This window comes from Notolepis coatsorum, assembly GCF_963971535.1.
Source record: "Notolepis coatsorum genome assembly, chromosome: 6".
NCBI classification, from domain to species: domain Eukaryota; kingdom Metazoa; phylum Chordata; class Actinopteri; order Aulopiformes; family Paralepididae; genus Notolepis; species Notolepis coatsorum.
The window spans coordinates 75,221,921-75,246,302 of NC_140170.1; the positions used below are offsets into that span (position 1 = coordinate 75,221,921).

At 46.2% G+C, this 24,382-nt stretch overlaps 1 protein-coding gene across 1 annotated transcript; it reads right to left on the bottom strand.

Moving 5' to 3' along the window:
- Positions 1 to 5,486: 5,486 nt before the first annotated feature.
- Positions 5,487 to 22,631, bottom strand: LOC311229564 (transmembrane protein 82-like; the record flags this gene model as incomplete). Its single annotated transcript, XM_084315640.1, has 6 exons — positions 5,487 to 5,600; positions 6,908 to 7,092; positions 7,655 to 8,072; positions 8,645 to 8,846; positions 19,594 to 19,666; positions 22,556 to 22,631. 6 exons carry the CDS (start codon positions 22,629 to 22,631, stop codon positions 5,487 to 5,489), a joined length of 1,068 nt encoding a protein of 355 aa, XP_084171766.1.
- Positions 22,632 to 24,382: the final 1,751 nt, after the last annotated feature.

Here is a 24,382-nt window from a genome sequence, read left to right on the forward strand (position 1 = left end):
GTTGTCTCTGTGTGGGTGTGGGTATGTGGGAGTGATTGCAGGATTGGAACCTGGTGTGGAGGCAGGTCCCGAGGCATTCACAGCTGCTGGCGATCAGCAATCACCTGGCTACTAATACCCAGCTCATACTGCAAGACGGTGCCAGATTGTATTCTCAGCTAACCCAGTCAGTCAGCGGTTTTGCTTGTATCCTGTTTATTCCTGTACCTGTCCTGCCGCCCGTGTCTAATCCTGCCTGACCTCCTTTGTCTTCAGTTCTCTACCTGGCTCCCCTCCCTGCTCTCGTTCTGACTACTCTTCTCCTGTATTGCCCTTTGGACTGTCTGTGTTGCCTGCCTTGGGTTTGCTCCATTAAAAAAACTTAGCCAGCTGTTTAGATCTTTCTTAAATGTAGGGGTTATAAGTATACCTAGATACATAAATCCTGCCAGTGACCAGAAAGAAGGCAAGGCAGCAGGTATCGAATTAAGGCTTCAAATTTGGTCAAATACATTTTGTACCCAGAAGATGTACTAAATAAATCAATAACATTAAGTAGGGCTGGTATTGACATCTCTCAATTAAAAATAAATATTAAAACATCATCTGCATATAAACTTATCTTATGATGCACATTATCAATTTGCAAGCCTTGACAGTTTCCATTCATTTGTGACTCACATGCGGAGACACATTGTGGGCGTGTTTGTGTTTACTTTAGTCTAGACTGTCATGGCGGCGCCTACTAAGTCGAATTTTTACACATGGAGATATTCACACTATTGCTCTTTTGTCGAGCACAAAGAAAATTAAGTTTTAGTTAAATGTAAATTGCTGTGTCTTGGCTAAAAGATCCTATCTACTGCCCAAAACAGATATTCAAATTGGTTGAAGCACCTGAAGAAACAACATGATTCAACGAAGCTAGTAGCGAGTCTAACGTTAAAGACCCGGACTCATCCGACTCATCCGAAGCCACTCCACCCAAGCAACAGCGGCTGAATTTTAACCAAGGGACTTCTAGCCATGGAAAACTTGATCAAGCAATTGCACGGTATGTTGTAGAAAACATGCAGCCTATTTCTACAGTGGAGTCACTCGCTTTCAGGGGTGAAATGCTGAAATCACATTAACGGAGTCAAAAAGGAGGACAACATTGTGTACATATGATGTGACACAGGAGTCAGGACTGTACTGCAGCTCGCTACCAATCTACATAAAAATAACACAGTAACGAACCATTTAGTAACGGTAATTGAGTTACTGAATTAAAAAAGTAATGCGTTAAAGTACTAGTTACTGCCAGAAGTAATGACGTAACTGTAACGTGTTACTTTCTACTGCAGGGTAGTCAGCCAGGCAGGGATCAAAACGGGTGCAGGTCCTTATACGTTCCGGGAAACGGCAAGGAGAGTTGTCAGGGCAGGGCTCAGAGCACGTCTTATCGAGAGCCAGAGAACAGGGTGAAGAGCCAGGTAGGACTGCAGGGAAGGAGGACAACAAGGGTTAGACACGGTCGAAGAACAATGGACTGGAGAACAATAAGAGAGAGAGCAGAATAACACAACTAACTGGGAAATACGAAGTCATGATCTGGCAGCCTCATGACATCTGCGGCGGGAGTTTTATTAAATTACTGATGTAATTTGCCCACAGATGTCAATCAGCTGCTCCTCTGACAGCAGCACACCTGCACTACACCTGACTTAACAAGAGAGCGAGAGAGAGAGAGAGAGAGAGAGAGAGAGAGAGAGAGAGGGGGGGGGAGAGAGAGAGAGAGAGAGAGAGAGAGAGAGAGAGAGAGAGAGAGAGAGAGAGGGAGTAGCCAGGTAGGAACTGTGACAAAGTGTCTCAGACGTATAGCGATTAGCGCTTCTTCTTCTTTTTTCATTGTTTTTGGGCATGTTGTCCGAAGCCAAACAATAACTATCCAAGCTCATGTTAAAGCACCTCCTGCACTTTTACCATACAGAAAAGGGAAATACAACTATAAACTGATAAATGCCACTGGAGCTGTTGTCCTATTTATTTGGTTAAATTCTGCATTTAATTTGCACCAAGATATCTTCCATCTTCATAAATCCAACTTCCCAAGTGTTTGTATGTGCACTTGCTCTGATTCTGAACCCTCTAGTTTAATTTTGCTCTTCTCAATTTCACCTTTTCCCATAATCACTGTTTTGGTCCTTTTTGCTGTTCAATGCCATTCCATATCTCTTGCCAGCCTGATTTACACCATCAGAAGAACTGTATCGTCAGCATACATGGTGTTTGTCAAGCTCTCCCCGTTTATCTGTATCGCCTTTTAACACATTATTATTATGTGCTAATTATAATTTAAGAAATTATTATTATTATTCTCTTGTAGTGCCTCTTAGAAGTTAAAGAGAATTGGAAATAAAAATACATCCTTGTCTTACACCTCTTAAGATGTCTACTTCTTCTGTTTCTCCGTTTTCCATAATGACATGCTTTCTGGTCCCAATATACATAGATTTTCTATAATTTCATGTGCTGAAATTCCTTCTTCATTCAGTATCTCAATTAGATACACACTTGAGTATTTTTCACTTCCTGTAGAGGAATGAAATTGCTTTTCAGAAATTCATCTGAGAGATTTGTATATCTTGTTTATGACAATTCCTTTCTTGTTCCTTATGGTCCTAGACTTTGAAGTAGTTCTGCGGGGATACCATCTGCTCCACATGCTTTTATTTTGAGTAACTTCTTCTTTATCACTTAATGAATTTCTTCCTCATTCATTTCATTTATTTATATGCTCGATTATGTCATCTGTTTCTCCATTAGTCTGTGTTTCTGTCCTTTGATCTGCATTTTCTTTTAAATGATCGTCTCCAAAAAGCACAGCTAATTCATGATGAGCAATTATTCTGTACAGTTTGTTTAGGCTTGTTAATCTAAAAACTGCAAACCCTGGCACCTAAATAACATTTCAAGGAAAAACCTGTTTTTCATGTCCCCTTTAACCCTGAGGTTGACAATGTCGTATATGACACGAGAGCACTCTAGTTACTATTTTTGATAAAATCTCTGGAAAACTGCATGCTAGAGACTTACCTGCTGTTCAGGGGTGCAGTGCTGGGCATACGCGGTCAAACGACGTTTGGGCTTCGTCACTGAGGCCGAGTGCAACCCCGTCCCATGAAGAACGCATGCCTGGTGATAAGTGCCGGCGCGACGACACAAAAATGACTCGTCGCGCCGTATACCCCGGCCGCCGGCACTTATCACAGGGACTTTGCATAATAATAGGATACCGACAACCAAATACAAGCCCTGTAGGTGTGGTGGGGGGTTGCTTGATTTCCCGACTGGAAGGATATCATATGTTCTGTGCGCAACCGAGGGAACATGTATGCGCGTGCGCGGGAGTGCGCGTGTGCGGGCGTTTAGCCTTCGCCCATATTACGACTGCACCCCTGCCCCTGTTAGCATAGCTTTGTAGCTTTCCAATGAGGGGTCGGTGCGATCATATCCAGGGGTGCGTTGGTCATGGGACGGGGTTGCACGCCGAGCAACCGGCTCTGTGAGCAGAAGCACGCGCACATGCACGGATGTGCACACAGGAATGCGCCGTACTCGACTGATGCGCCAACTCGCCAAGTACCCACCTGGCTACTTTGCATAACAATAGCTCAGGTCGTCAGGTGTGTTCAAATCCGTCCTCAGATACATTCACACAAAACTTGAGAATGAAATGTGTTACATTCCATTCCTAGAGGCAATTAGGCATTGTCTTTAGTCTGTGCGCATGCGAGGGAACATTTATGCGCATGCGCGGGACCGCGTGCACACGCCCGGGAGCGCGCGTGCACATGGTGTCATTAAAACACAGTGCAACCAGGTATGAAATCACCAACGCACCACTGATCATATCCCTTTCAGAATCTCTGTAATCCAGCATGGAAAAGCAGTGTCTTTTTGGAGACTTTTTTAAATGAATAAATCCAACTGTGAATATCTTTTCCTGTGATTATTTATCCAAATATCCATGTTGAAAGTTACTGTTGTTATTGTTGTTGTTCCTCTTCTGTTGTCCTCATGGGACTGTTAAAAAAATATATATATATACAGTAGTCAACAGCGAGAGACTTCACCTCTCTATAATGAGTAGAATAATGTGAGCATATTACATAATGTGTAGATTCCCCTGTGCACATTTGGATAGTATTGTAACATGATATGTGGATATATATTCAATTTGTACCATAGCATTATATGTTTTTTACACATTTTATTTCACTTCTTGACAAGGAAATGGACAGGAAGTGAGATATATATAACTTTATTAGCACATACAAAAAGCATTACAATAAAAATGCAACATCCTGGGATCCCTCCCACACAGAGCTGACTCTATATGCCTATACGTTGCAGCCTGCTAAACACCTCTGCCCAAGGGAGCAAATATTTGTATCCACGACCAAATTAGTTTGAAAGAAAATGCGGCTATAACTTTGAATTATTATTATTTTAAAATGTTTTAACCTTCTGTAGTGTGGTAGTGAAAGGGTTAGATAATAATAAGCTTGTTGTTGTAGTTATCAGAAAAGTAAAACTAAAAAGACTATAGTTCTATGTTTTTTCTGCGTAAGGAAACCATACCTTTATGGCTGCATTCATAGTCATTTCCATGGACACAATGAATAAACAAGGCTGCACAGAATGGATCCCTCCTTTGTCAATCAACCAAAGACAAGCAGGAGGGCCTTATATGGACACAGACCTGTGTCCAATGTGAGCAGGCCAGGCCACCAGCCAGGCCAGGAGGCAACCCCCTGGAAGTGCATGGAGTGTGATCTTGGCCCTCTTTCACGTTGTAGACAGAAAGCGCTTCGAGGCACAACTTAAATAGTTCATGATGTGTGTGTTGGCTACAATGTTGTGGGTTTTCCCCCCTGATTACCAAGACCAAGGAGAACAGATTTCAAAAGCCAAAAGTATTGTTCTATGGGTGATTTCAATAAAACTCTGAGAGATTCAATTTCCTTTTTTTCCCTTCTTCTGTGTTTATGGTCATGTGACATAAATATTCTGATAGCCAGTTTGTCCTCGAAAAACATTACATTACAGTCTTCTGTAATGCATGCGTTGTTACAAAAGGAGACTAGACAAAACAAAAATAGGGGGGGGTGGCTTAGACTTGTTCTTTGAAATTATAGTAATTACATTTTTATTAAAGGAAAAAAACAAGTACTTGTGACTGGGGTGTAAAAAGACATTACATTGGATAAGGTGAACACGATTTCCATGGTGATAAGACAGAATGAAAGCATCGCATGTACAGTGTGAGGTAGGATGTATATGAGGAAGTAGGTCATGACTGTAACTGTCAGTAACGCAGCACACGGGTTAGTAGACAAGGCTGAGTTTGAGGTCGAGGTGTGAGGTTGTTCAAATGTTTTACTCAGAATTCTATTTTGGAACTGGGTGAACTGCATTAGAGGTAGCTGGTGATATTGAGGGTAAAGGGCTACAGGGTTGTGCTAGTCGTCTCTCTTCGCGCTGCCTGATGGTATTGTGGCTCCGTTTCCCCTTGACGTGTATCTTCTTGAGCTTGAGTGCCCTTCGTATTTGCTGGGACTCTCGTCTTCTTCCTCCTAAAGATGGAGAAAGATGGTTAAACATCAACATTTCTCATTTTCACATTTCCCCCCAGATTAATACTCATCACAACTACAGTATATGGTTTAATGTGGAAACAACAGAGTTGTTGAAGTTATATGAAGGTGAGGCACCACAGGTGAACATTTTTAGATAATGTATTGTGTTTCACTTCTAAAACGAATGTAGTTTTTTCCAAATATAGGCTATGAAAGAAATAATAAAAAACAAAGAGAAATTGTTTAATTTCTGCATTTTTATACTGGCTGTGTCACCAAGCTACTGGCATGACCCATTCAACCTCCTCGACCTTTAAACCCTTATTTAACCTACTCTACCCCCTACACAACCCATTCAACCTACTCCACCCCCTACACAACCCATTCAACCTACTCCACCCCTACACAACCCATTCAACCTACTCCACCCCTACACAACCCATTCAACCGCCTCCACCCTTACACAACCCATTCAACCTCCTCCACCCCTACACAACCCATTCAACCTCCTCCACCCCTACACAACCCATTCAACCTCCTCCACCCTTACACAACCCATTCAACCTCCTCCACCCCTACACAACCCATTCAACCTACTCCACCCTTACACAACCCATTCAACCTCCTCCACCCCTACACAACCCATTCAACCTCCTCCACCCTTACACAACCCATTCAATCTCCTCCACCCCTACACAACCCATTCAACCTACTCCACCCATACACAACCCATTCAACCTCCTCCACCCATACACAACCCATTCAACCCCCTCCACCCCTACACAACCCATTCAACCTCCTCCACCTCTACACAACCCATTCAACCTCCTCCACTCTTACACAACCTATTCAACCTCCTCCACCCATACACAACCCATTCAACCTCCTCCACTCTTACACAACCTATTCAACCTACTCCACCCCATACAACCCATTCAACCTCCTCCACCCATACACAACCCATTCAACCTCCTCCACCCATACACAACCCATTCAACCTCCTCCACCCATACACAACCCATTCAACCTCCTCCACCCATACACAACCTATTCAACCTCCTCCACCCCTACACAACCCATTCAACCTTCTCCACCCCTATACAACCCATTCAACCTTCTCCACTCTTACACAACCTATTCAACCTCCTCCACCTCTATACAACCCATTCAACCTTCTCCACCCCTATACAACCCATTCAACCTCCTCCACCCGGCACCCTTACACCCCTACACAACCAATTCAACCCATCATTTAAGAAACCAGGGCATAGAGGCTATAGTGTTGGTAATGTTCCCACACAGACCTGTGTCAGGGCCGTCAGTATGTCCTGCGAGGGCAGCAGGCAGACGGCTTCTCCCAGGACCGTGATGAGCACATGGAGCACGTCGGACCACTGGCCCACAGTCAGCATCAGGACCAGCAGGGCTCCGAGACGCAGAGCCACAGTGTGGGCCACAGTCTCACTGCCCGGGTGGCGATGCTGGTCCTCTGAGGTGAGAGGAACAAATGAACAAATAGAAAGATAACCAAGTAGCATTAAGAGGCTTTCATTACAACTATATCCCCTCTCTCTCTCTCTCTCTCTCTCTCTCTCTCTCTCTCTCTCTCTCTCTCTCTCTCTCTCTCTCTCTCTCTCTCTCTCTCTCACTCTCTTTCCCCTCTCCACTCTCTCTCCCCCTCTCTCTCTCTACCCCCCTCTCTCTCCCACTCTCTCTCTCTCTCCCACTCTCTCTCTCCCCCCCTCCCCTCTCTGTATCCCCTCTCTCTCCCTCTCTGTATCCCCTCTCTGCTTCTCTATCTCCCCCCTCTCTCTCTCACCCTCTCTCTCTCTCCCCCTCTCCCTCTCCCCTCTCTCTCTCTCTCTCTCTCTCTCTCTCTCTCTCTCTCTCTCTCTCTCTCTCTCTCTCTCTCTCTCTCTCTCTCTCTCTCTCTCTCTCTCTCTCTCTCTTTATCCCTCTCTCTCCCCCTCTCTCTCTTCAGAATCATCTTTGGATGAGGCTCCTCTCCTCCACTGCTAAACTCCTTCCCCTAACCATCCACGTGTCATCACCTTGGACGTAGACCACCAGCATGGTGTAGCAGAGGGTCAGCGGGGTCCAGAACTTCAGCGCCTCCCCCTGGGACAGGAAGCGGTGGCACACCGTAGCAACGCAGGCCACGGACGCGACCCCAAATGTGAGGATGACCATCTTCCTCAGCGTGACCAGTACACCGCTCCCGGACGTGTGGAGCGTCATGCACTTCCCGCAGTAGCGCTCGGCGCTGTGCAGAGGGTACACCGTCGCTACGTGAGTCCAGAGACGGTGGCAGAAGTCTGCCAGCGCCCAGCTGAGGCCAGCGGCCAGCAGCAGGCTGAGGGCGCTGTGTGGAGCCCCCTGCTGGAGGAAGTGGAGGGTGCAGGTCAGGGCACAACCCAGGGAGAACTGACACTGAAACAGGAACAGCTGGGAGCGACTAGGGGTGCCCTCCTGGGGGTAGAGAGAGGGGTTGAGGGGAAGGGGGGGGGGGGGGGGTAGAAATGGGTAAGAATGTCATAAATAGTCATACAGATGTGTTGATTAGTTTATTAATCCCCTCTAAATCGATTAATTATTCAGTTGGTTCGGTCAACCAAGATTTTGTCAGCTCATTAGCTGTCTTTTTTAGTTTGTTAGTTATTTCCTGAGAAATTACAAGCACCTCTCTGATAAGAACTAAAGTATCATAGGTCCTTCTGCATGGTTGCTGGTGGGAAACATCATTTCACATATTTGATTAAGTCCCCTATGAATATTAGTCAAGATTATATCTTTAGTCAAGGACAGCTCTAGGGATGCAAATTACGCCAAATTCACTTACTACTACGTTAGACTAGAGTAGACTAGAGTCTTACTCTAGACTAAACTAGAATAGAATACAACTTTATTATCCAACCACGGATGGAAAATCATCTTTGGCTTTAAAAAAAAAAACATTTAACAACAACAACACATGACAATACAAACTCCATAATGTTACTCCATCACCTCCTCCTCTGCTTGGAGGTCACGGCGAGACTCACCAGGCCCCCCCTGACCCAGGCGGACACGGTCCGGAGGGAGAACTCCAGGACGATCAAGGAGGAGACAGCAGAGCCCACCAGGGACAGGAGGGCAGTGACGCACCAGAACTGGACCATCCTGCTCCATCGCCCTCCCACTGCCTTGCCCACAGATGAAGAAGACCTCTGTTTTGTCTTCTCGCCTTCCCTCTCGGAGTCATCGCTATATATATGAGATATATATTTACAGTAGAGAATCATGGTGTAAGTTAACGATGCACAGATGCTCAGATTCAAGACAAATTTTTCGACTCAAGAAGTTTATGGCAACTATAGGTGTGGTCGATGTGCAGACTGTTCAAATACCTGCGATATAAAAACATTCAAACATCCACGTACAGGTGAAAGATATAACATCAATGAATTCATCAATTGCATGGCTGGCTACACACGTGGTTTACATGCTTAAGTGCCCATGTGGTCTCATATATATACAGGACAAACCAAACGCAATCTCACATTAAGAATTGTGCAACACAAAGCAATAAGAAATGGAAATATGGATCATGCAATAGCTACAGTAGACACTATAAAGAAAGACATTGTGGTTCTGCAGCCTCCCTCAAATATATTGGCATTGAGAGAGTTTTTCCCAACCAACCCAAGAGAGGAGGCAATACCATCAACCAATTATCAACCTTGATTTTAATATTTTGACGAAAGTGCACTTTTTATACCGACCAAATCTATTTATTTATTTATTTATCTATTGGACTGACAGATCAACAATGTAGGGATCCCATTCTGGCAGTGTCATGTCTTTTATGCTTTGAAGTGTTATGTATGTCTCTTCTCCCTGTTTTGTCCTGTTTTGTCTTGAATGTATAGAAATGCAGCTGTTTGTGATATCATGCCTTAAATTGCCCCTTGTGGGACTAATAAAGTTTTTGAATTGAATTGAATTACTGAGGAGGGAAGCACACTGGATACATACCTTGAATACTGTCGAGTCTAATGGTATGAATTTTGATTTGATTTGATTTAGCTTGATCTGAGATCATTTTGATATTGTATCATATATTATATTAACATACCTCTCTTTGTATCTGCCAGTGATTCATTATATAGGGAGAGAGATGAAACAACTGCCTCTTTGAACTGTTGCGGTCAGGCAAGCGCCACCAGAGTCTCATGGCCAGTACAGAGAGACTCAGAAGGAGCTTCTATCCCCAGGCCATCAGGATGCTCAATGACTCCATGTAACAACCCATCATCTACACTCATTGCACACACATCCACATGCTGCACACACTCACTTTTAAACAAACACTCACCTTAACACTCACTTTAGACACTTTAACACTACATCATATTAAAGAGATTTGCACTACATTCATACCTCATTTGAGATGGCACCTTACCTCAATGTTTTGTACCTCATTTTCTGCATTGTACCTCACTGTTTACTCATTTTGACTACTTTAGATTGTATATTGCACTGTATATTGTATATTCCTCTTTACTTACTTTTTCTTTTACTTACTTTTTACTTACTTTCTTACTTACTTTTTTTAAGCACACTCTCGGGGGCTCATACAGAATCAAGCATTTCACCGTAAAGTACCTGTATTTTATTGTGATATTTAATAAACAAACTTGAACTTGAAAACTTGAGATGAGGCACTATAGACCAGGCACTGAGCCCTCTCTCTATCCAATAATACGGTATAGATGACTGTGTAGAGTTATGGCTCTTATTATATATTTGTATATATATGGAACTTGTAATATGTAAAATGAAAATGGTTTGGCTATGTTAGCTACTAATTCCCTTTGCATTTATCAAATACTGTATGTAATGGGAAAACTGATGGTATATGATATAGAAAGTGTCTACTCAGTGGCGTCGTTTCAGTAAAAGCCAAGGTATGGCGAGGAGGAAGGGGGGGGGGGTTAGGGGGTGTTTCCCCCCCTTGGTGGATTTGTTTTGTCAAATCAGTTGTGCAATAGTCACTTTTGGTGAGTTGTTTCTATACAATTCAGTTATATGACATTTAGGTATGACACAGGACTACACAAGCATTTTTAGTATAGAAATGTGTCAACATGGTTCGAGCCCAGCTCTCCACATTGTTTTCAGTTTGGCTGGTCGTCCGTACTAATACAATTGGCAGTATTAGGGGGAGGGAAAACTGAGGAGTGGGGATCGGACGTTGTGGACAGCGACTCCTACAGGTCGGTTGGTGCGCCTGCGCAGTAGAATCAAGAAGCGATGGGGGCGGCGCCCCTCCAAAGCGCAGACCCCTGACGCTGAAAGATCGCGCCGCGCAGGTGAAAATATGAGACGGCTGCTACCTCGAGTATCGGAGGGGACTCGTGCTATGTATGGCTTCGTCCACATTGCAGCCGGCTTGTGGGAGGCAAGAAACAGCGTTCGAGACAGGGGAGGGTTGAATTGGACGATACAAAATTGGGATGGGAGAAAAATAGAAAATGGGAGAAAAAGTGGATAAAAAAAAATGTGTCAACAGACTAAAGCAGGGAACCACAATATTTTGCAAACGAATTATGCAGAATGTAATATCATAACTGTCTATTATTTTTCTTGCAATTGAGCCAATTTTCCTTAGGTACGGGTTTGAGGTGTGTGTTCAACAGAATGTAGTATCAAAAACACATTCACAAAAAGTATGGGTTACTGAATGTTGAACTGCACTGTTATAATCACTAAGCCATTGTAAGACCTTACCTGTGTCCCTGTATCACTTGTCTCTGCTGCCCTTTGATTAAAAAATTAGTTAGTTAGTCACAGTAAAAGTCACCTGTAGTAAAAGTGAGATAATTTACAATATCAAAACATGCTAGGGCTGTACCGAATAGTTCAAAGCTTCGTTCATAATGTTGACATTCGAATTCTAAATCAACATACAAAATTGTGATTACATGGGCGGCTACGTGGCGTAGTGGGCAAGGCGCTCGCCACGAAATGCTGGAGACGCTGGGCTCGTCAGTTCGAGCCCAGCGCTCCACATTTGCTTTCAGTTTAGCTGGTCGTCCGTACTAATACACATTGGCCGTATTAGGGGGTGGGAAACTGATGGGTGGGGATCGGGCGTTGTGGACAGCGACTCCTACAGGTCGGTTGGTGCGCCTGCGCAGTAGAATCAGGAAGTGTCGGGGGCAGCGTGAGCCTCCCACGCGTTACTCCTCGCCACTGAGAGATCGAGCTGCGCAGGTGAAAAGATGCGACTGCTGTTACCTCAAGTACCGGAGGGGACTTGTGCTATGTATGACTTAGTCCACATTGCAGCCGGCTTGTGGGAGGCAAGAAACAGCGTCCGTGACAGGGGAGGGTTGAATTGGATGATACGAAATTGGGATGGGAGAAAATATAGAAAATGGGAGAAAAAGTGGATAAAAAAAAAAATTTGTGATTAAATGTTTTATTTAAATTTTTTTTATTTGCCAAGGTATGGCGAGTGCCATACCTTGCCATACTACTTACAGCTACTAATGTATACTGATGCCTATTTTTTATAAAATGGATATTATTATTTTTTTTATATAAAAAAAGTACATAGAAACTGTAAAAGGAAAAAAATAAATAAAAAAAGGAAAAACAGAAAATCACACAGCCACACAGTGCGGCGGCCAGGGACAGACTCCAGTTGTGATGCCAGTACCTTGGTTAAGGTTAATGGCAGGAAACCTAGCATGTATTTTGCTGTGGGAGGAAACTGGAGTACCCGGAGGAAACCCACACAAACCCGGGGAGAAAACATGCAAACTAAACATAGAAAGGCCCCCTGCTGGGGTTTGAACCCAGGACCTTCTTGCTGTGAGACAACAGTGCTATAAGGAAAGGTTATGACTATAACCTAGTTATATGAGTACTGGCTGAGCGTCTCGCTCTTCGCCATACCGAGATATACCTCATCTCTAGTACCTACTGTACTTCATTAATGAAAACAATGCACCCATGCACTTGACCAGGCCCCACCCCAGTGTCCCCGGCCTATAAGACACCGGACATGGTCATACTCGCCCTTCCTCTGGAAAAAGTTTCCATCATAGAAAACCCAACCAAGGGACCTCAGGGCACGCTAAGAGCGAGACGCTCAGCCAGTACTCATATAACTAGGTTATAGTCATAACCTTTCGTTATATAGCGTACTGGCCAATCGCGTCTCGCTCTTCGCCATACCGAGATATGGGGCAGAGCAGACGCGTGGCCCGACAAATGTACCCCCTGAGGACCCGCAAGCCCTACCACCAGGGGGGAGGGGAGTCCCGTCCACCCGCCCTTCCTAGTGAAGAGGGGGCGGCAGTCAACTCCACCAAAGTGCGAAAAAGAGGGAACTAGAGACCCCTAAAAACGCACAGCACAAGCGGGACCATGTGTGACACATCACCCCGTGGCACAGACCCACACACCCCTGCTAACCCACCGAAGGGCGGGATGCAGGGGAGGTCCCAGACCTCAGAACCGCCTGGGAGACAGAACCCCCAGTCATGTCCATGAGGTAAAACCTAACAAAGGGACCCGGGGAGGACCATTAGGCCGCAGCACAGAAGTCCTCCACCGAGGCCCCCCCTAACAAGGCGGCAGAGGCCGCCACTCCACGAGTGGAGTGCGCCCTGACACCCCCAGGGGGGCCAGTCCAGCCAACGTGTAGCAAAGGGCAATGCCCTCGCACAACCAATGTGACAGGCGCTGTTTGGACAGTGCCTTACCAGCGCGAGAGCCACCGTAACAAACAAAGAGCTGATCGGTAGCCCTGAAGTCCTGAGTCCGACTGAGGTAACCCCCAAAGCCCGGACGGGACACGACAGGTGAAGGCTCGCCTCTAACTCACCAGCGTGAGGAGGCGGATGAAACGCCTGAACCACAATATCAAGTTTCAAGTTTCTTTAATAGTTGTCATACAGAAGTACAGAATACTTTTATACAAAATGCTTCTTACTGTTACGCTCCAGAGACTGTGCTAGACAAGATAAGTATCAAATAACATAGTATAGCATGTAAATTAGAAGTAGAAAATTAGGTCACAGTGTTCAGTATAGACATATGTACAATGTTCGATGCAGAATAGACGTAACTGAGTTACCATATAATATACAATACTATGCAGTGTACTAATATACAATACTATATAGTGCAAAGCAGAAATGGGATGAGGTACAATTTAGGTACAATTTACAGTAAGGTGTACGAGTTGTAGTGCAATCCTTTATCAATAAATATAAAGTGTGGGGAGTGGGTGCTACAGTGTGTTTGTTTAAAGTGAGTGTGTGCTATAAAGTGTGGGGAGTGGGTGCTACAGTGTGTTTGTTTAAAGTGAGTGTGTGCGTGTGGATGTGTGTGCTATGTGCGTTTGATGGTTGTTGTGTAGTGTTCATTGTTCGTTGAGCAGCCTGATGGCCTGGGGATAGAAGCTTCTTCTGAGTCTTTCTGTGCTCGCCTTGAGACTCCGGTATCGCTTGCCTGACCGCAGCAGTTCAAAGAGGCAGTTGTTCGGGTGACTGGAGTCCTTAATGATTCTCTTAGCCTTGCCCCTGCACCGCTTGTTGTAAATGTTCTGGAGGGTGGGGAGCCCCCCTCCAATTGTGCGTTCGGCTGAACGTGTCACTCTTTGTAGTCTGCTTCGGTCTTGTGCAGTGCTATTCCCAAACCAGGAGGTGATGTTGCCAGTCAGGATGCTCTCTATTGTACATGAGTAGAAGTTCTTAAGGATCTTCTGACTGACTTGGAACTTCCTTAGGCGCCTGAGGAAGTAGAGGCGTTGTCGTGCCTTCTTCACAACACTGTCAATGTGTGTGGTCCATGTCAAGTCCTCGGATATGTAGGCTCCGAGGTACTTAAAGCTGTTCACTCTCTCAACCGGTGCCCCGTCGATGCTGAGGGGGCTGTAGTTCTTGACCCCCGACCTCCTGAAGTCCACAATCATCTCCTTTGTTTTGCTGACGTTCAGGGAGAGGCTGTTTTCCTGGCACCATCCCGCCAGGACCTTGACCTCTTCCAGGTAGGCCCTCTCGTCGTTTGCAGAGATCAGGCCCACCACCACTGTGTCGTCAGCAAATTTGATGATTGTGTTGCTACTCCACTGAGCCACACAGTCGTGTGTGTACAGGGAGTAGAGGAGGGGACTCAGAACACAGCCCTGGGGGGCCCCTATGTTGAGGGTGATGGATGAGGAGGTGCAGTTGCCTGCTCTCACCACCTGGGGTCTGCCCGTCAGGAAGTCCAAGACCCACTGGCAGAGGTCATAGTTCAAGCCCAGGTCCCTGAGCTTGGCTATGAGTACAGGGTACAGGGCTGGGTACAGGGATAATAGTGGACTTCTTCATCCCTGGAGCGAAAAGAGCTCCGGATATTTTTTGGCACGAAGACTGGATTAGGCCTCAGAGTCGCACCGCTATTGAATAGACAAGCCCTCAGGCCGCACCGAGAGAGCACACAGCTCACCCACGCGCTTAGCGGAGGTGATGGCCAGCAGGAATGCAGTCTTGAAGACAGCTGTTCCAAAGACGCCTGCTCATGAGGCTCAAACGGGGCCTCAGACAACCGGCCGAGGACCAGTTGGAGGTCCCAACTGGGAGACAGAGAACGTTCCACCGGCTTAAGACGCCGAGCGCCAAGCAGGAAATGCTTCACAAGAGGGTGGCTGAACAACGTAACGCCCTCAAACCCCACATGACAAGAGGATATAGCCGCGGCATATACCCTCACCGTCGAAGCCGACAGTCTACCCAAAATAGACTGAAGGAAGGAAAGGACAGCGTCCAGGAGGCAGGACACCGGGTCCAAGCCCCCCACTCTACACCACTCTTGGAAAATACGCCACCTACCCGCGTAAACCGTGGTAGAGGACGAGCGTGCGCGTGCCGGACAGCGTTAACCACAGAATAGCCAAGACGCATCCCCACCAATTCACACTGACACCAGCCAAGCCTAGAGGCTGCCCCAGAACAGGAAGGCAGAACAGAGTTCCGCGTGCCTGAGAGAGGGCCCGCGGTGACCACGGAACAGGCCACGGCGGGGCCACACAGAGCTAAATCAGGGCCGGGGACCAAACAGCTGAGCCCCGGCCCGGCACGACCAGGACCAAGTCCCGCGCTCCCGACGTACCCACCCCAACAGCTGAGCTATCAGGTGTAAGGGGGGGAAAAGCGTACAGAATCCCGGACGGCCACGGAATCGGTCCCAGACCTGCCCGACTATGTCCGGACGTAATCCCCACTCGTCAGGGTGAGGACCGCCCGCGACATCACACCTGCACCCACATTCACCCTGCCGGGGATGTGGAGAGCCCTCAGGCTGCGCAGATGGAGAAACGCCCATAGCCAGCCAACCGCCGCCCGGTGCAGACGAGGGGAGCGTACTCCTCCCTGTCTGTCGATATACGACGCTGATGTCGTGTTGTCCGTCCTGATCAAAACACCGTTTGAGGACCAGAAGGACTGCCTTCAATTCCAACACATTGAATGTAGCGCAGACCGGGCAGCATGTGAGGGAGGCGTCGGTGAAGACCATGACGTGTGACAGCCTGCTGCCCATGGGGACCCCGCTGGTGAGGGCCCCAGGCCCTCCCCAGAGGGCGAGGTCCCCCAGTACTGACATGGGAACCTTAGCCGCTTCCACTTGCCTCTCACCGGGTCTATTTCCATACTAGAAAACCACCTCTGTATCCTCCTCATGAGGTGAAGAGGAGGCCAAGAGGGACCACGGAATGAGCAGATGCCATCATACCGAGCAGGCGCATCACGGACAGCGCCGTAACCGTCCTAGGACGGAACCTCCCGAGCGTGCCGATAACACACTCTGAGAGGGATGCCCATATAGACCTTGAGCTTAGAATAAGCCCAAGTACTCCACCCGTTGACTGGGAAGAGGAGTACTCTACTTCCAGTCTACAGCAAAACCCAGGCTGGTGAGGAATTCCACCACCTGCCTGGTATGAGACCTGACGATCTACCTTGACCACCAAGGACCAGAACGTCGTCCAGGGCAGAATACACTTCGTAACCCCTGACGACGCAGAGGCCCCAGTGTGCACTTGGTGAAGATGCGGGGAGCCAGAGAATAGCCGAACGGCAGCCTCTGGTACTCATACGCTAAACCCTGCAAAGGAAGCGTAGGTAAGCCCTAGGATGGAAGATCGGGGATGCGAATACACATCCTACAGGTCTATGGAGGAGAACCAGGCCCCCACCTGACAGCGTTCAACAGGTGGGAGACGGTCCAAAATGCTGAACCTTCCATGGGACAGGTCCAGCATGGGTCTGACACCCCCCCTCCCGATTTCTCGGGCACCAGAGAATACCGGGAGGAAACGCCACGCATCACGTCCTCCTTTGGGACCACGACGATGGCTTGCTTCGCCCACAGAGATTGGATCTCGTTGGCCAGAGCTGTCACTGCTGGTGACCCTGACAATAGGGTCTGTACCAAACCTGAAAACGGGTGGGGTTGTGTAAACACAAGTCCCTGCCTCAGCGTTCTCTCCATCCACCTCGACATATGGTACTGCTGTAGCCATATGTGATGATACTCACAAAACGCACCCGCCGCCATTTGGCGCTGGTCCGCTAGGAACTGTAGATAGGCGGCCCGGTCCCACCCGCTGTGCGTAGCCAACCCTGGACCCGCTAACCGTGAGAGCAGAGCGTTCCGTGGAGTCGGGACATCGGACCCTGACACTACCCACGAGGCAATCGCACCCAAGGGGGGATCCCGACAGAAAGGGCCGGTTTGATACGGGAGAAGCTGACATCATACTAGGTGACAAAAGCTCCCCCACTGAACACCCCTCCAGCATGGACAGCTGAGGAGTTGTTCTACAGCTGGACATGCAAGGTGTGAGGCCCCCACACTGCCCGATAGGGTGGGTTCCTACACACCGTAGCCCTGCAGTGATATTACTACCACCCAAATCATGCACGCCTGCCAGACCACTGCCGGTCTTCCGGGAGTGGGAGGCACTAATGTGATACCCGGCCTGGCGAAGGCGAGGTCGGGGGAACCCGCACTGTTTGCCTCAAGAGGTCTCGAGCCCCCCTGCTGACAACCTTTGTAGTTGACAGACGTAACACCAGGCTCAACCAAACACAGACGCAGAACGTGTGGCGTGGGAGCCGCTTGACAGCACAACATTCTCACGGACAGATCCAGTCTCAGCCATCAACTGGGTGTCAGCCCCTGTCCCCATGAGAAGCGAAACGTGGGGCCGCCTGCGCTTCATTGAAGACACGCGACCCGCAACCAAAGGAAACAAATCAGAGCCCTTATCCCAGGGGGATAAGTGGGGGGGGAGTGACCGGAGAGCGAGCTGCACACAGCTAGACGGCGACGGTTTTTTAGGGCGTGCTCATCTAATGTAGCCGATCCCTCGGCCGCCAAGGCTGTCGGCCTTGCGGTCACCTGTTGACGTTGTGCCCAGGGTACCTCAGGCGGGGGAAACATGGCCGCTGGTTGAGGGCCTCGCCACAGCCGCTGGCGAGGCTGTGCTCTCACCTCTGGCTGCGCGGTGTGAGGCGGTGTGGGGCCTAGGTCAAATACCGCCCGCGCTCCTGCGGAAAGACCAAAGTGCCTCTGCGGAGAGGGGAGCCCTAAGGAGGGAAAAAACGTCTCACCCCCTCAAAAGGAGACTAATCCAACCAAGATGTCTGTAAACAAGCGTTGACAGCATCCTAGCCCTCCCTGTGGTTATAGCTTGCGGCTAGGTCAAAGCTAATAATGCCAAAACCTTGCGTGATGTTTCGACGTCGGCTGGCCTTCAAGGCCCGCCACCTGACACCATTTTTGACAGAAAAAACAGCAATTCGAACAATGTTACTAATTGCTGCTAATTCTATACCGTGGCGGTATAGGCTTAACAGCCCACCAGCCACCCGCCGGGCCGACTCACCTCATGGCGTCGGCCGGGCGGGGCACTGTTCCAACATGCCAGAGGCAAAGGACTGATGCCACCTGCTTCACAAGCACGGAGCACCAGTGGTGGTTGCAACCAGCAACCTCCACTGTGGTGTGCACCCATGAAGGGGTTAATGAATAAATGAACTAAAACTCCACCAACACACTGCAGAATGGGCTAGCCCATACACACAATGTTAAGGGGATGCAGACCAGAGAAATACCAGTCCCGCACACCATTCATAAATTCACAAAAAGCACACCAGCCCTAGGCCTCAGCCCATTCACCCATGAAAAAGGTAAACAAGCCTCCGTCAAAACTCCCAACAGTAGACACCGATTGACCGTCAGCATGAATGGTTAAGAGGAGGGAAGCCCTTTTTTTTTTAAAACAGCCCTCAGCGGGGAATCAAAAAGAACAGTAACCCAGCATCGTAGCATAGCATTAGCCGTGCGCTCCAGGATAACCGGGAAAACGACAATGTTTACCCAGATATCCTGCCCCTTGCGCCGATACACAACTCGGTTGTCTCACGGGACAACGAGGAGTATCACTAACGCCAGCATTGTTATGCCTAGTGGCACAGACCCTACCTGGGCGCGACCTAGCCACGACAGCTAGCCGCCGTGCGACGTCCCTCGATCCGCTGTCAGAAGACGAGGAAATCCCAGGACAGGCCCGATGCGCTGTCAGAACGTGCTGAGAAGATTCCAGGGGCTGGCAAATCTCCGGCGAAAACCCAACATTGTTCAATTTCTCTCTGCATATCATAACAACTAGTTCATGGAATGCACTGCAACGTCCATGATGGAAACGAAGAAGAGGAAGGGCGAGTATGACCATGTCCGGTGTCTTATAGGGGACACTGGGGCGGGGCCTGGTCAAGTGCATGGGTGCATTGTTTTCGTTAATGAAGTACAGTAGGTACTGGAGATGAGGTATATCTCGGTATGGCGAAGAGCGAGACGCGATTGGCCAGTACGCTATATAACCACCACTGCACCACCGTGCCCCCCAGGTTTCTATGTGTTTTCTTTTCGTTCTCAAATATCTCACCTGCATGTTTGAATGAAGAGATGAATTCTCAGCAAGTCAACAAGCACAGAGATTCCACAGGCACCAATGAGGCCTAAAAAAACACAGATGAAATACAACCAGAGATAATAAAATAAAAACCAAGTGCAGCGCAATCTGACTACAAATATATCAACAGTAAGGAGATTGTTGGATGCTAGTTTCAAGTGGAATGACACCCATAAGAAATCACATTATTACCAGTATGCAGGTCAGTCATAGGCCTCCTAAGTGAACGCTCAAATGTGTGATCATGTCACCTGAATGTCAAATCTGGAGCGGCTGCTCCAATGAATGGGACACTGACTTTGTGGAGCCATGAAATATTGAAGGGGAACTACGGCCCCATTTCAGAATTCATACCTGTTATTCCTCTGGTCTAAGACAGGGAAGACTGTCCGGTTTTAAACTGTGAATACCAAACAGAAGGCAAAGACGACTTTGAACTGTTAAACAAAATAAACAGTAATCCAGAACTATTTAAATTTAAAATGTGTATAGTATGTCTGCACTTTACGTGCTCATTTCATCATTCATGTCTTTTCTATTCTACTAAAACTGAATCAAACCATAAACAAGGTGGCCTGTTAGGATGTTAGAAAAACTGTGATTTTATATGTCTGCTCATTTTACCCTTGCTATTATTTTACATATTTATACTTTTATTTCTACGCCCCACTATCCGCTGGGTGCATACTATGACCTTTATCATGTTTTGTAACAGATTACAGAAATTCAAGAAGCCTATTCTCGAAGTCAACTTCCTGTCTGTCGTTGCTACGCAACTACGGCTTGGGGGAAACATTCACCCCGGGTACATTGTGTACGCTTCATTTAGTGCAGAAAGCGGATCGGAAAAGCGGCAAATGAAACACAATCAAGGGTAATTTTCTTCAGTGCATCACAATGCCAAAGAGCTGCTGTGTTACGTTTTGTACTAATAACTAAATCAAAAATCAAGTTTCATATAATACCAGCTGAGGCATCACGGAGGAATAAGTGGCTGGCACACGTAGACGCAGATGAGAGAGTCGATCAAAGCAGACACTGGTCCCCCAAGTCAAATCATACGTATATCTGCTCTACCCATTTCATAACAGGTGAGAATAAGGAACAAATATTTATATCGTAAATTAATTATTGTCTGTGAGGCTGTAAACAGCAGATAAATGTTAGCTGCTAGCTACTTCGCCATATATTCCATTCTCAGTGTATGTGCACTGGAGGCTTCAAGTAGCCCACATGCCTTTTTCAGCTCACTTTTGCTGGTACACACCTGTTGGTTGTCCCCTATAAGATGACGGCAGTTTCGTGACGTCAGAGTGTCTTTGAGAATTGGAATGTGAGGTTCTGATATGATTTGATTAATATATCTGCATTATTTTATCCCACTTTATGCTTTGCTCTTGCTGCTTGTTTTACACAGATTTTATGTCTTATTTCTTACTGATGTAAAGCACTTTGAACTGCAATCCCCTGTATGAAAGGTGCTATACAAATAAAGTTAATATTATAGTACAAAAATATTCATGAAAATATCTCTCCCAAATCAAAAAACCAGAGTGCTAAAACTCAAACTTCATCAAAGTCTCCATAGATAAGGAATTGGGAATGGTATAGATGACACTGAGAACACCCAGGGGAATGTTCTGAGTTCATAGGTGTTTCAGAACTGAGAACACTACTATAAAATAAAGCTCATTTGGATATATAAAAAAGAAAAAAGAAAAAACATTCTGTCGGTCCAACAAAATCTCCCGTTCATTGACAATGGAGCAGCTCCAGACTTTATACTTGATAACATCACAAGTTTGATTCTTACTTCTCTGGTTTCTGGCTTTGGGAGAGAGAGTAGCACATGTTCACAAATATTGATTGAACTGTCTTAGGCCATGGAAATAACATATTCGATTTACAAATTTGAGTGGTGTTTCCCCTTTAAGTTGAGTTTTCACACATAAAATTATGTTTATATTTCATTATTGCCAACAGGTAACTGGAATATGAACCTCATTTGGAAGCTCATACAAGCATATTTTATCAAAGTCAGTTCAGTATCCATTCCATAGAGCAGCTGTGGATTTTACATCCATGTGTGATACTAGCTTTAGGAACGGGTGTTGCATATTGATTCATTCAACCTTTATTTAAACTCGAGGGACACTGAGGTTTCCTTCATTTATAGTGACGTCGAGTGTACAACCAAAAGAGATAACACAAAGATGAAACAAAGATAAAAACAAGTCATCAGCACGATAAAATCAAGTTAGAATAAGGTACAGGGAACAAGAAACAAGTACAGGAAACAGGAAACAGGAAAAGCAGACAGATAAAAGTAATTACTAAATGACGTACAATGGTTATTAATCAAAGCTATAAATTGTCCAAAGGTTGGGAAGAGTATCAAACTTTAAAGTGCATAGAAGGGCGTTCCAAGAATATGGAGCACTTAAGGAGAAGGCCAAAATTAGAACAAGCTCTGGGAACCTTAAGCATAAGCAGATCCCTTGAGCGAATTTGATAGAATCCAGAATTCCAATCCAACATTGTTGTTAATGCAAGGCTGTTGTTTACCAACAAGAGCTTTGAAAATAAACAAATGCCAACGTTTATTACGCCTCTCTGCAAGAGAAGGCCAACAGACCTTATCATACAGAAAACATAACACAGGAACATTGGTCTATAATTATAGGATCACTCTTATCTCCACCCTTATGCAATTGAAGGATTTCCAAACCCTAGGAACTACACCAGAAGAAATAGACAGATTAAGAATATAAATTATTTGCTCTACAATTAATGGAGCAGAGAGCAAAAGGGGAAAAGGATCCAAATTATCTTCACCCATGGATTTCTTAGAATGAATGGCTTGGGGAGCCCCACGCACCACACACAAATCGCAGGCATTCCACTTTAAGTGTTACAAATCCTTCTGCTAATTTACCTTGTAAGAAGCAGTCAATGGGGCTTGCATCGAAAGGCAGCCATTCTGTAATTCCCAGGATCCAGGAGAGAAACATTGTGTTCCGTTTGCCTTGCACTGTCTCCACAAGGACGTAGACCTCACTTAGACCTACCACAGACCGCTCATGTTATTTCAATTTGATCAAACTAACCCAGAAACCAGGAAGAGATGAGGCAGGGCGGGAATATCCTCTGTAGCAAACCTTTTGGAGATATTTCAAGTCGTCTTCTGTTGCTAGCGAATGCTCACTGCTTTGTCCTCTCTGTGTGTACGTTCCAAAGGTCAAATGTGATTTGACTTGGGGTCGTCAGTCTAATCATGTTGTGGTGAAGGGCTGAAAGTCCCCTCAGAAGACTGATTAGGCCTCTTCTAGAACAATCACATTTTAACATGATTCACAAGAGGATTCATTGCACCCCAGTGATTGCATCTCATGAATAAAGAGAAACCCTTCTATGCATCACCAGGGTGTCTGCAGGTTTCAACAAATTAAATCTAAGACTTTTTAAGACCTTTTTAATACTTGAAATTTAAATTTCACTACAAAAAAACAAAAAGCACATAGTGACACTGAACTGGCTGCACCACCAAGCTCCCGGTAGCCCCGCAAAAAAAAGTCTTTAATACAAAAACATTTCATATATTTAATATTATTTCATCTCCCGAAAGCCAGGTTGCCCCCACAAAAGGTTTTCAGATCATTAAGTAAATTTGTGGCCGACTTGGAGGGGTCCTGCATAAAGATCAGTAAATTGTCCGCATGAAGAGCAATTTTGTGAGAGGTACCTTATGGGGGACAATTTCTTCTGATCGTCTTATCAATTGTGCTAGTGGTTCTAGAGATAGGGCAAATAGCCCTGGACTCAAGGGACAACCTTGTTTAGAAGACCTTGAGACTGAAAAGAGAGGAGAACAGACCTTACCAGTCATTATCATTGCTGATGGGGCAGCATCTACTTTGGTCATATTAATAAACTCCTTTCCCAGTCCCATTGCCTCCAATACCGCCCATAGGTATGACCATTCCACCCTATTGAAGGCTTTCATGGCATCCAAAGACAGGACTGTGGCTGGTGTTTTATTATCCTTGCCAGTGTCCATTATATGCGTATAATATTATGTGTGTGTGTGTGTAAATGAATGAACCTAAATATGTAGTTTGACTGATAGATACACAAAATGGGTTTATTTATGTTTATTTAATTTGGTTGTGTTGATGTTTCCATTTTTTGCAAAATGGGTATATTCTGTTTGGTTTTACACAATAAGTCTATCGGTGTGTTGTGTGTGTGTAGGGGCAGGTATATATACGATTTTTTCTTCTTCCTGTTCCTTTCGGCCATGGTATTTGGTGAATTATATGAATATGTACTGTTGGACTGTGGTAATTCCATGTACGAATAAATAAAATGATGATGATGATGATGATGATGATATGCAACAATCTGCTAAGGTTGTCTGCAGCTAATCGCCCCCGGATAAAAACCTGTTTGGTCACAGTGTACTAGATCAGTCATATGTTTTTGTAGATGACGGGCCAGGACTTTGGCAAATATTTTGAGGTCGGCGCAGAGGAGACTTAAGGGCCTATAACTACCACAGTCGTTTGGGTCCTTGTCCTTCTTAAGGAGTAAAGAAATAAGAGACATCATTTTAGGTCCCTCGAGAATCCCCCTTGTTCAATGGAGTGTTTAATCATCTCATGCAATAATGGACCTAGTGGGTTCCAAAAAGCTAGGTATAGTTTGGGTGGAATTCCATCCCAAACGGGTGCCTTGCCCCTCTGCATCTTTACAATTGCGTCTG